Genomic DNA, 14,178 nt, shown 5'->3' with positions numbered 1-14,178 from the left:
GCGTGCGCAAGTTGGGAATCGCTCTCGGGTTGCTCAAGCCCCGACAATTCCAGCTAAGAATCTTCATTAGTCCCGGCAGTCTTGGCTGCCAGGACTTGCCGATAAAAAATTCTTTTGTTCCTCACATGGTGCAACCAACTTCACAATGTCGTCATCTCTTCTCCGTTTCTTTTCCAACTGTGACAGTTCTGGGGAGGTAATATTGCTGGAGTCAGAAGAGCAAGAAGAAATAGATAAACTGGGGGGAATAACAGGTTTGGTTCCGGACACATTTGGTTTAGAAAATTTGGTGGTAGATTTTTTGGCTTTTGAAATACTGGTTTTAATCTTTCCTAATAGCGGGTTGATGGGAACAGTATGACGTTTTGACTCAATATGAGAGAACGTTGGGGGCATTTGAGGTAATGTAATGGGACTATTTATGTTGGGTAGGTGGTTAATGAAAGATGCTGACACTGCTTGGTTTTGTTGAGACACCAGGTTTTTGAGAGAATGTTTATTTGTAGCATTTATGAGGAATTTCCTAGGGGACAGGGGTGGCTCACCTTGGATTTGGGATATTGGTTGTAATAAAGGTTGAGACACACTAGAGGAGAGAATGACGTTATCCACTGAAGCAGCACTGAAAACAACATTCGGGCCCACCTGAAGAGAGCTACCAGGCAAAGTAACATGTGGCAAAGGCAGAGGGCGTGATTGTTGGTCAGCATGGTAAGGGACTGGTAATTATGAGGAGAAGATTGCACATAAATGCCGACATTCTCTGAGTTAATAGCCAATGATTGCGCATTAAAATTCGAAACAGTCCTGTCCCTAGCATGGACAGTGGGAGGGTCCCGCACTGACTCCGCATGAATTTCACTCTCCTCTTGTGACACTTGATTCTCACGCGCCTGGGAGGAAGAACCTGTAGCAGAACGTTGGACACTCCTCCCTTCTTCTTCTCTTAACCACCGAGAATTCCCCCTCCAAATCTTCTAATTTCTGCCCTGATGTCTGTTGACCAATCCCTATGACCCGTATCATCTTCCATTGCGAAACGGACGTCGCATCGATGCTCAGAGTGTCCTAGGATACCACAGAAAAAACAGAAAGACCCAATTTTTCATATTTAAAGTTCACAGTGCACCACTCACCACCTTTGTTCTTCACTTTAGTATTCTTCTTTAACGGCACCCGCACATCAATTTTAATCCTCACCCGTATATATTGTCTCCAAAAGCTAGAATTGTTGTTCTTATCATATTCCACAAAAGACCCAATAAAATTAGCTATTGTCTTTCCTACTTTCTCGAGCATAAAACCTGTCGGCAAATTATGAATTTTTACCCAAAAATCCACGTGGTAAAGTGAGATATTTTCGATCTGAACCCCCAGCTGCACTTTCTCAAGGATCAGCAGATGGCTATCATACGTCCAAGGCCCACCCTTCAACGCCGCCTCCATATCCAACCGGTGGTTAAATTGGAACAAAAATCTGCCATCCGTAGCCTCCTTAATCATGACTTGTTTAACGGGCCTCCAAATGTCCGCCATACGAGCTTTCATAGATTTCACATGAATCGGTCTATCACTCAAAAATCTTCCTACGAGGCAGTATTGCAAATTTTCTCCACTTCCGCCGTCTCCACCTACGTCAAAACAAAACCCTTCGCCAATATCTTCGTCGTGAATCGACATGCCTTCAAACGTAGGACCAGTCGCAGATCCCGCCATATCAGTGAATACTCTGAACCAATGAAACCAGAGATAGTTGGACAAAATCAACCAGGAAAAGAGAATCAGGCTTCTCAAAAAGAGAAGAAAAACAAACCCTAGCAGAGCCTAGGGAAAAACTAGAGAGAGAGATTTCACGTAAATACATGTACTCGTTGAACTTGGTCGCACAAGTATTCACTAAATTTTTGGAGGTTGTGTTTGAGATGACTTTTATTATCTAAATATCAAATTTATTGGTTATTATTGGACTATGATAAAATTGTTTATTTCGACCTGTACTCTTAATACATGATTCGTACTCAATTTGGGGGATTGTTTCTCTTTCTCCCATCCTAACCGGTGAAGAATCACCGTAAAGAAATTCGAAAATGTTTTTTAGAAATTAGAATTTTAAAATCTTAACCCATGTTTTACCAATTTCTCTTCTGTGATAGTGTTTTATCGCGCAATCATTTCGGTTGTGAGAAAAAAAATTTAATCTCCAACTTTGCCAAGACAGAAAAATGATGAATTTTTCTTTACCCACCTCCCTATGGGGGAAACCCCCAGCGAAATCCCAAAACTGCCCCTGCTTCGGAGATGCATCTCCGAAGTTATTTTTTTTTTGTTTTTTTTTTTAGTTCGGAAATGAATCTCCGAAAACATCAAAAATTTGATGTTTTCGAAGATTCATTTCCGAACTAAAAAAAATTCAAAATCCGTGCATATTTTCGGAAGTTCATTTCCGAAACTGTTGCTGCATATACAAATTTCCCTCCTTCACTTTTTCATCATTTTTCTCCAAAAACTTATCAAAACCCTCTCTAAACCCTATCAATCTCCATCAATTTTTCGCCCTAAAAGCAAGTTTCAAACCGTTGATCACGTTAAAGGGGGCATAGAAAGCTACAATTTCAGGTAAACATCTCTCATTTCATCCCCTATTTCACTACATTGATTCAACAAATTTATGCTGAAAACTGATATGGTTCGGAAGTTCATTTCCGAAATATATTACCTAACAAATTTCGGAAATGAACTTCCGAAACATGCCCTGGCAGTTTAAAAAAAAACAGTTTTGGCCAATTTTGCTAATTTTTGCATTTGCTAGGTATGGTGCATCCGGACAACATTGTGCAAGACGATGGAGTATTAAATCCGGAAATTGTCAACGTTAATAACGATCCGGTTATTGACGCTACTCCTATGATCAATGCGGTCGATGTTAGGCAACATTTTACAAATGATCGGAGCTTCGTTAGTCGAGAACAATTGATTGATTGGGTTCGAAACGAAGCTAGTAAACTTGGATTTGGAATTGTCATTTTAAGGTCGGACAACGGAAATAGTAGGCGGAAAGCTTTCGTTGTTTTGAATTGCGAACGTGGTGGTAGTTATGTGCAATCAAACCGTGTGCTAAAACACGAGGACACGGGATCGAGAAAGTGCGGGTGTCCGTTTAAGTTGCGTGCCACTCGGAGGGTTGATGATTTGTGGCGGTTAACCGTAATTTGTGGAATGCATAATCATGCCTTGGATGTCAAGTTACACGGGCATCCAATGGCGTGTCGTTTGTCCCGCGAAGAGAGGAATGTGATATCGGACCTAACGATAGTCAAAGTGGCGCCTCGCAACATACTTGCCGATTTGAAGCGTAAGAAACCGGATAGCGTTTCAAATATCAAGCAAGTTTACAATGAACGGCACAATCTCAAGGTTTTGAATATGGGCCCTCGGTCGGAAATGCAACAACTTTTGAAACTTCTAGGCGATAACAATTACGTTTCAAGCTTCCGAACCTCTGAGGACAAAGTTACCGTGCGTGATATTTTTTGGACTCATCCCGAAAGTATCAAATTGTTCAACACATTTCCAACCGTTCTAGTCATGGATTCGACGTACAAGACAAACAAGTATAGGCTTCCTCTTCTAGAGATCGTCGGTGTGACCTCGACGGACAAGACTTATTCGGTGGGGTTTGCTTTTTTGGAGTGTGAAAAAGAAGAAAACTTTACGTGGGCCTTGGGAATTTGCAAGTCTTTGTTAGTTGATCAAGAGGTTATGCCAAACGTCGTTGTCACCGATCGGGACAATGCTTTGATGAATGCGGTCGATACCGTCTTCCCGACATCTACCGCTTTACTTTGCCGGTATCACATAACTTGCAACGTGAGAAGCAAGTTGAAACCCGCGGTTGGGACAAAAGATAGGTTGGATGAAAATGGTAAATTTGTCAAAGCCGGTGTTGTGGTTGATAGGATAATGGCGGCATGGAGGGGAATTTTGGATGCATACTCCGAAGAGGATTATACCGAGAAATTGGTACACTTTAGGTCTTTGTGTGGTTCCATTAGGACATTTTGTCATTACGTCGAATCCACCATTCTTGACAAAGTTAGAGAAAAAGTCGTGTGCGCTTGGACAAATCGGGTTAGACATCTTGGTTGCACCACGACTAACCGAGTTGAATCCGCACATGCGGTCTTCAAGAGGTGGTTGGGTGATAGTAAGGGAGATTTGTGTCGCGGGTGGGACACCGTGAATCAAATGCTTGAAAATCAACACAATGAAATTCAAACATCGTTCGGTCGGAGCAAGACGGTCATGGAACACCGGTATAAGGGCCAAATTCTATTCTCCCAATTGATTTACAACATATCTCGAACGGGTTTGAATTTTTTGTTTCATGAAGCTAAGCGGTCGGAGACCACGGGGGCGGATAGTTCTTTATGTGGGTGCACCATTAGAACTACATACGGCCTTCCGTGTGCTTGTATAATTTCAAAAAAGAAGGAGTTGAATTCACCAATACGCATGGATGAGGTAGCCGACCATTGGAAGAAACTCCGTTTTGATGATTTTGACCCGCCGAAGGAAAATGACTCCAAAATCACCATCTCCGACGAGTTGGAAGTGATAATGGAGAAGTTTGCTAAGGCGGACGACACAACAAAATTGCACATAAAAGAACAATTGCGAAAGATCGCGTTTCCGGAGACCACCGATTTGAAACCGCCATCTCAACCGGTTAAGACGAAAGGTGCACCGAAAAAGTCAAAAATTACACAAGATGACAATTCAACAAAACGATCTCCTTCCTACTTCGAACATGTTGATTCATCGTTGCCGGAAATTCAAGAGACACTGAAGTCCACGTGTAGTGGTAACAAAGGAGCCCGTATTTCGAAGCCACCTCGCACACCGCCGATCAAAAAATCATCGATTGTCTACATTGATGAGATGCCACTTTTCATGCACAAATATATCGATAACATCGTTGATGTTGGAGGCGACGGTAATTGTGGATATCGGGCCGTTGCGGGTTTGCTCGGTAAAGGGGAAAATAATCACACTTTAGTCCGACGGGAGCTCATTGCGGAGTTGACTTCGTATCGGGATATCTACGGCCGACTATATGAAAATCAAGAAAAGTTTGCAAAAATTCATGATGCACTTGTTCCATCACTTACCGGTATCGCTCCGGTTTCGAAGTGGATGTCATTCCCCGAGATGGGTCATCTAATAGCAAGTGCATATGATATGGTGTTCGTCGATTTGACGAGGTTCGGATTATGTGAGACTTTCTTTCCACTTCATAGTCGACCGCCGTTGGACGCGTCGGGCCGCGTCATATGCATCGGGTATCTACGATCGCGGCACTTCGTTCAAGTGTTTTTGAAACCGGGTTGTCCTATACCGGCTACTTCTTGTCAATGGACGGCACATCGTTCAAATGAGGCGGAGACTTGGCCGGATCCGTTCGTTGCGAGGATGGCGGAGTTTGAAGAAATGATGAGCAAGGAGCGCGAGCAAAATAGAGAGCGTTCGAAGAACGTGCCTATTTTGGACTTAGGATCCACCGATTGGTTCGATGAATTTTAGTTCGTTCCGGATCGTTTTTTGTTTGTAACGATCATTTTTTGTATGTATTGTTGTTTATCATGTAAAATCGGACCGATTCAATACATATATAATATAAGTATGTTTTATGTCATCAATGTCTAATTTATGTCTATTTTGAATTCCTTTGGTATTGTTTACACAAAACACTAAGCAATCAACAAAATGCAAAATTTAAGTCTGTTTTCTGCATAATTCGGAAATGAACTTCCGAAATATACATGTCTGGAGCCTATTTTCGGAAGTTCATTTCCGAAATGTCCCCTGAGGCAGGATAAGGTTTGTTGGGGCATCAATGCTCCAATAAGTCTATAAATACCACACACTCTTCTTCATCCTCTTCACACCACAAAACACAAATGACACAAACCTACCCTCACCTAGCATTCGTCTACTTTGAAACCGGCTACCCGATGCCGTTCCAATTTCGCTTCTCGCGCGACACGCCGTTTGCGGAATTGATACCGTCGCTCAACACGCTTTTGCGCTATCCCGAGAATCGAAAGGTTGTCAAGCTCGAGTACCGCTCTCCATCGCTTAACGACGAGGGAGACATTAAGTTCACACCTTTTGAGATCAAGAACGACGAAGACTTAGCGGTTATGTGGACAACGTTCGACCGATTTTCTTCGAAAGGCCCGATCGAGTTGGACGCCAAACTTCAAAGATCGGCGGACGACGTTATCAAAATGTTGACTCATCCCCACCTACCCGTGTTCAACAATATGTAACTTTGATTTTCAGTAATATTATCGTTGTAATCTTCACCCGATTAAATAAAGCGAATCGTTGTTATTTTTCATTTTGCTACTGTCCAGACATAACTTCGGAAGTGCATTTCCGAATTCCATCATGGGGGGTGCGCTCGGAGATGAACTTCCGAAACACCACATTTTCTGAAAATTTAACTTTATTTCGGAGATGCATCTCCGAAATCAATTTTTTATATTAAAAAAAACACTTTTTCGGAAGTTCATTTCCGAAAACACCTTTTTTGCAAAAAAAAGTACCTTTTCGGAAATGAACTTCCGAAACAAGGGGTAGTGTGGTAAATTCACTAGGGGTGGGCAAGAAGGTTAGGAGGTGGCTAAAGAAATTCTCAAAATGATTTGCTTTCTAAATCTTTCAATATTTTTCCTGACTTATTGACCTCCAAATTGTCCAATATCTTAAAACTACACAAATTTAATATATAATCAATGACACTTTGGATTCTTCTTCTTCTGAAAATGGACATTCCCAAAATTCAGCAAGCTCATTTAAATAAAATTGAGGCTTCATTTTCATTTCTTCATATTTTAAAAACATCACCTTCTTTGACTTTTCCAAGCTTTCTTTCCAATATCCCAAAACATGTTCTCAAAAGGGTCCATAAGGACTCACTCCTCTACAAAAACTATCAAAAGCCTCTTGCAGTTGAAGTGTTTCTCTATTTTTTCCTCTTTGCTTATCTGAGAAATGCAGTGTCTTTAGGATCTCTACATAGATACACCACCTTGCAAGTTGACTCTTTCATTGATTTTGAGAATGATTCATAAGAAAGATGTGTAAAGAAGAGTCTTGAAGGGGATAATCTTTTCAAATCAGGAACAAAATCTTTGTCATAATAAAGATCACACTCCATAAAGGGAATAAGAGTAAGAGAGTTGGTAGTGAGCAAAGGATGCATGTTATCATGATCAATATTCTAATATTTGTTGCGGTTTAACAAAGCAAAAGTCAATGCTTTGAGCAAAGTGGTGCCTGATTTATGAGTGGTAATTATGAAAATATCAGTATCAATGGCTTGGAAGTTCTTATGAAAAGATAATGTACCTTGGACAATCTCTTTGGAAAGCCAAAATCCTTGATATTGATGCAAATGAGGTCTAATCCAACCTTTTTCTAATGGCAAGGTGGATATCAACTCCTTGAATTCTTGATCTAATTCAGTTTCTTGAAGGTATATTGGCACAAGAGTGTTTTCAGTGTCACTTGATTTAGCAATAGTGTATATGGGTATAGCTCAAGGCTTAATATGGAGGAAGGTTGATTAAGATCCTTGAAGTTGATTCACATTTATAGTAATATATAAGTATATAATCTAATTTTGGGATGAGCTGTAGCTGTAATTCATAGTGGACTTTCAGATGCCATTTTTTCTTGTGCAATGCAACTTGATGTTTGTTTAACAATCCCAGTCCCACCCACAGACCAATCACTACAATTTATATTCATATTAATTATAAACACTTTATTAATACTGAACCAAACCAATCTGAATCTCTTGTAATTATAATTATACACTTCAAAGATGGAATCATTTAATGTTGTAATGTATTGAGATTTGAAATTATTTATTTATGCAGACTCAGACAGATAGAGGGGGATGGGTGTAACACGATGCATATTAATAATTAGTAACAAATCTGTGCGTACGCACGGGTTCTGGTACGGGACGCGTATTTTGTGCAAATATACATTTAAATTAATAAATATAATTTTGTCTAATAAAAATAATTAAAATAAATATAATTTTTCATATATGACTTATTGAGAAATTTTTTTATAATAAGGAGAATTGATATTTATAAAATTGTGTAGAAAATAAATGTATTAATTTAATGGATGGGCCATTGAAATTTGGGCCCAAATTATAACATTGCAGCATAAAGAAGCAAAACGTGAAGGCCCAATGTCATCTAACATTGTTGTCTTAAGAAGCATAACTTGAAGGCCCAATGGCATAATGTGAAGGCCCAATGTCATTAAGTAAAAGGAAGTAATTGAAGAGGCGTTTTATGTTTACTCCATAAACGATCAGGACCAGAAAATTATAAGCTACGTTTACTTCTCCGGATACCTAAGTGTTTGTTATCTTACAGAAGTCGAACGGTGTAGCAAATATTTACAAAAACTTCAAAGCTTGGGAAACATGTCAAACGATAAGGATTCAACATCTCCAGTCAAAAGGTGTGTTTGTTTTTGACATATTTGATATTTTAGGGTTTCGTTCTTCCATTTTCGGTAGCAACAAATGTACACCTGATATCACGGTTTATTTACTTTCTGCAGTTTCAAAGCCCAGATGGATCGAGAAGCAGCATGGAGAAGGATGAGGCTAGATCAGGTCTATTCGCAGTACGAGGAATTGCGTCAATCATCTCCTCTTCTGGAGAAAAAGAGTGTAACAGAAAAATGCGGCCCTTCTGCAAAATCCCAATTGCATGGAGATCTTGGCAAGGTTAAGGAGGAAAAGGGAAAAGGCGTAGCTGCTGAAGGTGCTCATGGTCGCGAGGAACATATGTTTGTGTCTGATCGGGATAGAAAGCGTCCCCTCGTTGTGCTATCTTCCGACAGTGAAAGGTAACTATTACATTGTTGCATGTGTTGATAGTTATATTTGATATTGTTTATTACAATCATTTGGTTTAGTGATATTTAAATCTCAGAGGTGTTATATGGTTTTGATATAAAATTGGTCTTTCAGTTCTGATACATATGACGATGAAGAAGAAGAGGTGGTCCAATACGATGAAGTCATAGAGGAAGATGATGGAATTTATGGAACTGTCTTTACTTGGAGAAGGAAGATGTCTGGGAGAGTTGTACAGAGAAATGTATTTGTAAGTTATTTGGTTTAGGTGACCGTTTTCGCACAAAGTTGTTCACATCCAATATGTCATCTGTTCGAACCAAACTTTAGCATTTTAAAACAGCATGTTTGTCATACTATTTTATTTTCCCCTAATGGTTTGAATAATCTGAAGTTTGTTTTGTGAACACAAAGTATGCACCACAAGATAATTCACTCCATTTTATATGTCTGCAACACATAAGCTCACACAATCTATTTCAAGCTCTATTTCAAGCATGCTTAGTTGCTGATAGTTGATAAGATTGTGTTAATAGAGTTTGATCATGATCCCAATTTAGTGTCCTTTTTATTTTTTATATTCTGAAAATTATTTATTCTGATAATTATTTATATAAAAGAGTTTGATCGCTCCATGTTAATAGAGTGATCATATTAATTTAGTATTTAGCATTTTAAATCAGCATGTTTGTCATACTATTTTATTTTTCCCTAATGGTTTGAATAATCTGAAGTTTGTTTTGTGAACACAAAGTATGCACCACAAGATAATTCACTCCATTTTATATGTCTGCAACATATAAGCACACACAATCTATTTCAAGCTCTATTTCAAGCATGCTTAGTTGCTGATAGTTGATAAGATTGTGTTAATAGAGTTTGATCATGATCCCAATTTAGTGTCCTTTAACATGTTGATAGAGTATGCTATTAAAATAAAGAACTATTTTGAAAATATATAAGTTTGGATAACATGATATATTCAAGAGATAGGTTAGACACCAAAGTTGTCCGTAAAGATCTAAGATGCATGCTTGAATTTGATAACCTGCTCCACATAAAACTTTTTTGATGTGGATATTTTGCACTTTGTTATTCACAAACAATTTGGATCACTTGGACTACACATCACTGCCTTTAAAACATCCACATCATATGATGTATACTAACTCCATAACTGTTAACATGTTATTTGCAACAACTTCCCCAGAAAGTCATTAAGAAGTGTTTAATGACTGGTCATGAACGGATTCAAATAGCCGACTCTGATACTGGGATAGATTATGACTGTGTGTTGCACCGGGCGGTGAGACGATATGGTGTGGAGAGGTTTATTGGGCAAGGTTGGTACAATTTTGCAAAGAGTATGGACATTAAGAGAGGAGACAGGGTTGGATTCCTTTTAAGGGTGCCTCTGGCAGAAAAAATTGTCGTCAGTATATTGAACCGGTAAGAATGCATAACAAACATGGTCCTTTGAAGTAGTTGCTGAAGAAAGTAATGCGAGTTTGATGGTGATGGATGTTTATGTGAGTTTGATGGTGATGGATGGTTATCTACAATATTGTATTGATGTTTTATGTGTTTATTTTGTTAGTTTTATTAATGTTAGGTTTAACTTTAGTTTGTTTGCTACCATTGAATCAAAATGCTGTGAATTGTATCTGAGCAAGTGCTTAGGGCATGATTTAGATTGACATATCCAGCCAGTTTAAATGTTTTTAAAACAATGTAACAGAAGTATTTCTGAAGTTGAAACTCCTAATATTATGGTACATGTAATATTATGGTATATGTTTTAATTTAGACTGCAGTTATATTGTATTTAATACATGTTTTATCTACTATAACATTATGGTTTATATTGTAATTGATTGAAGAAAGTTGGTAGAAAACATGTGTTGATTGGGATGTATTGACATTCAAGTAATTTGTACTTTTACTTCTATAACAAAACTCAATTTTCATGAGTGTACATGCATGACTTGCATGGAGCCACGTTGTTGGTTTAAACAATGAAAATTTTGTAGAATGCTAAATATTATAATAGGATATTGCATTGACATGTGCTTTTGTTTCATTTAAAAATATAGATTAAAAGGTGGACCCATTTCCAAAAAGTAAAGACCACAAGTGGTTGAAAAATTGTCCATATATGTTCTATAATAAATGTGCATACTTGAAAGAGCATTGATTTTGATTAGAAGAACATATTCCTTTTTAGAGTACAAGCCAAATGTAAAAAAAAGCAAAAGTTTATTCAATTGAGGACATATCACATGTTGATATTAACGGTGGACCCCTTTCCGAAAATTGGAAGCAAAAGTGGTTGAAAAATTGTTTTGTGGAAGCTATTATTGTGCACATGTGAAAAAGAATGGAAAGTACTTCTACAACCATATTCCTTTTTACACTATAAGACAAATGCATAAGAAATGAAAAGTTTATTAAAATGAGGAGATATCACATGTTCATGTCAAAAGCAATTAAGACATACTGTTCACACGTGAATCAACTTTCATTTGGTGTAAAAAATTGGTAATAAATAGAAGCTCTCCCACAAGATGTTTTTCAAAGCAAGCAGGAAAACTTTTTATTAAACAGCTTGTTTGGAGGAAACTACAACATGGATCTGTGTGGAGTTCTTATGCATTCATAAATGATTGACTATTTGGTAATTGCAAAAGTTGCCTCATAGGTTCATAAATTATTTTGGTTATTTTTAATATTTTCTAACATTATTTTCGCTTCAACTTTATATTAGAATGTTGATAATTGTGAGTATGCAATATATTTGTAGTTGTATCCATAAATTGACCTAGCATTTGTTCAAAGGAAAGGAGATGAAATATCTAAAAGTTGGACAATCTTGAATAGACAAGGTGTTCACCACGAACTGATATATAACCAAAAGTCTTTTCACCCAATCATTATTAGTGGCTGGCCTTGTCTCCAATGTTATTACAATCTACCTGCTGAAGTTGTTTTGACAGTGGGTTATTATGGTAACAACAACTATGGTCTTTTATCAATTAAGGAGGCAGTGAGACAACAGGATTTACCACGATTTCACAGTAGATATGTTATTCACAAGGATATACATGTGTTTGACGTCATCTTGCCTCCGTTCAGCGTAGATCTGCCAAAATTTGTTGAGTAAAAGTTTTGCTAACCTGTTTTAATTTTTTTTAGACATAAGATATAATAGAATTTCAACAACTAATTAATCATTGGATTATAGAAATTGCAGGAGAATTTTGCAACCACACTAATAGAGCATGTATATGAATATATTGTGTTGTATGGTGACAACGGGATGCCTTGTTCGATGTCGGTGTTAAATTTTGGAGCACCTCTGCGCATGAAGTTAGGCAATGGATGGGATGAGTTCTACAAGGCCAATAACTTCAAAGACGGCGATAGACTTCAATTTAGATTTGATGTTACTTCTTTGAACCGAAGGTGTTATGTATATTTATACCCATACACTTAAGAAATATATAGGTGTATGTCATGGCAACCTAAATTCTGTAACTTCAATTTCGTCTATGTTTAAATGAAGATAAAACAGTTGGTGATATTCAGGTTTTTCAATATTACAGTGTACAGGATTTGCAGACATTGAAACAGACATAAAAAAACAAAATTAAGACCAATAGAACTAAATGGCTGGAATGTAAACTACAACAGCACGGGTCTGCATTATCCACCAATAGAACTTGATTCTGCGGGTTGCCTTTTAATATCATGAATAAGAGCACTTATTAAACCAACCTGAAATGCATAACAGCAAAGTTGATCATTAAAAAAAATGAACATATTTATAAATGCAGGGTTTTAGGTGTGTAGTTACAATAGTGACTGCAAATCCAATATGTAAATTCTACATACCGTTAAACCTATATGGACATGGAATTGTAAGTATTGTATAATAAATTGGGCGGAGACGTAAAAAAAGTGTTACCTGAAACCATGGGCTTGCATTTAGATATTGTTGAAAACCTCTTTGTAAACAACATTGGTAGTTGTCGACTTGAACTTGTCATTTTCATCGTATACCAATATTTTTATTCCTTGTTTTGTTGTGACCCTTGATATTGCAACATATATTTGCCCATGAGTGAATACGTCTCTTGGCAAGTAAAGTCCCACTGTATCTAGAGACTGTCCTTGAGACTTGTTGATCGTCATTGCATACGAGACCACTATTGGAAATTGACGCCGTTGGAGTTTGAAAGGCCAATGGGATTGTGAGGGTGACATATCCATTCGAGGGATGTACACCAAGTTTCCATAACCTTTTCCGACCATTACTCTCGCTTCGATGACATGGTTGGCCATCTTAGTTATCATTACTCGAGTGCCGTTACACAAACCCTCCGATTGATCGATGTTTTGCATAAGCATAACAGGTGTTCCAACCTTCAACTTAATGTGATGGTTAGGTAACCCCGAAGTACTTAGTGAACTGAGAAACTCAGGTGTGAGGATATCGACTACATTGGTGTCATGAATCTCGGACTTATCAACAATATTTGAGCTGTAATAATCTTTTATCTCCCCTACACAAAAAATAATGGTCTGTTAGTGAATTTAATTAATATAAAAGAGACTTTGAAGGCATGGGAAGAGTATGACAACCTGGCATCAAATCAAGGACATGATTGTTTATCTGATCAACAACTTCTAATGTAGAAGCAAGTATCGCGCGACTTTTGAGGTAGTCGTTAGTCTGGTAATGAAGGATAAAATCGGGGTATGTACTACTGACAATGGCAACAACGGGGTCGTCATAATCTGTAATTAATAGTTCCGGTGGAAATGCAATGTCAGCGAATCCATCATTTGGCTCAGAAAGTTTTCCTTCACCTATTTGCAACAGCCATTTTGAGAATTCTGCAATTTCTTTCTTTTCATATTCATTTGGCCCGGACTGAAGTCGCATATTTTGCGTTAAGGTAAACACTTGAACATCACGCCATATGTAAGAAGCATTAATGGCAGAATGTACGATATCTGAGCGACTCCCTTTGGGCACAACGGGCAAAATCTGTCTAAAATCACCGCCGAACATAACTACCTTGCCACCAAACACGTCCTTTGCATTATCCAGAATGATTAGAATCAAATGCATAAGTAGTTAAAATATTTGAAACAACTTAAGATTTGCTTGGTAGGCAAACATACCTTCGAGATGCGAATCAACTAAAGGTTCATTATCAAGT

General features: G+C 37.9%; 1 protein-coding gene and 1 pseudogene across 1 annotated transcript; both read right to left on the bottom strand.

The window, feature by feature from the left end:
• Positions 1 to 2,157: 2,157 nt before the first annotated feature.
• LOC131624574 (cytosolic sulfotransferase 7-like) lies at positions 2,158 to 8,346 on the bottom strand (annotated as a pseudogene).
• A 4,309-nt stretch (positions 8,347 to 12,655) lies between these two features.
• LOC131624573 (ATP-dependent DNA helicase pfh1-like) lies at positions 12,656 to 14,087 on the bottom strand. Its single transcript, XM_058895521.1, has 3 exons — positions 13,595 to 14,087; positions 12,956 to 13,515; positions 12,656 to 12,727 (listed from the first exon to the last, which is right to left on the bottom strand). The coding sequence occupies exons 1-3, from the start codon at positions 14,085 to 14,087 to the stop codon at positions 12,656 to 12,658; spliced, it is 1,125 nt and encodes a 374-aa protein (XP_058751504.1).
• Positions 14,088 to 14,178: the final 91 nt, after the last annotated feature.

This window comes from Vicia villosa, unplaced genomic scaffold (genome assembly GCF_029867415.1).
Source record: "Vicia villosa cultivar HV-30 ecotype Madison, WI unplaced genomic scaffold, Vvil1.0 ctg.000141F_1_1_1, whole genome shotgun sequence".
Taxonomy (NCBI): Eukaryota; Viridiplantae; Streptophyta; class Magnoliopsida; order Fabales; family Fabaceae; genus Vicia; species Vicia villosa.
The sequence above is the reverse complement of the archived record's forward strand: the minus strand, read 5'-3'. Positions and strand labels throughout refer to the sequence as shown.

Bases quoted from the DNA above. Each gene is read 5' to 3' on its own strand.
- LOC131624573 (XM_058895521.1), bottom strand. From the start codon at position 14,087: ATGCATTTGATTCTAATCATTCTGGATAATGCAAAGGACGTGTTTGGT. The intron at 13,516-13,594 runs GTTGTCATACTC...TTTTTTGTGTAG, and splicing joins TGTCCTTGATTTGATGCCAG to GGGAGATAAAAGATTATTAC. The intron at 12,728-12,955 runs GTTTTCAACAAT...TATGCATTTCAG, and splicing joins CCAATGTTGTTTACAAAGAG to GTTGGTTTAATAAGTGCTCT.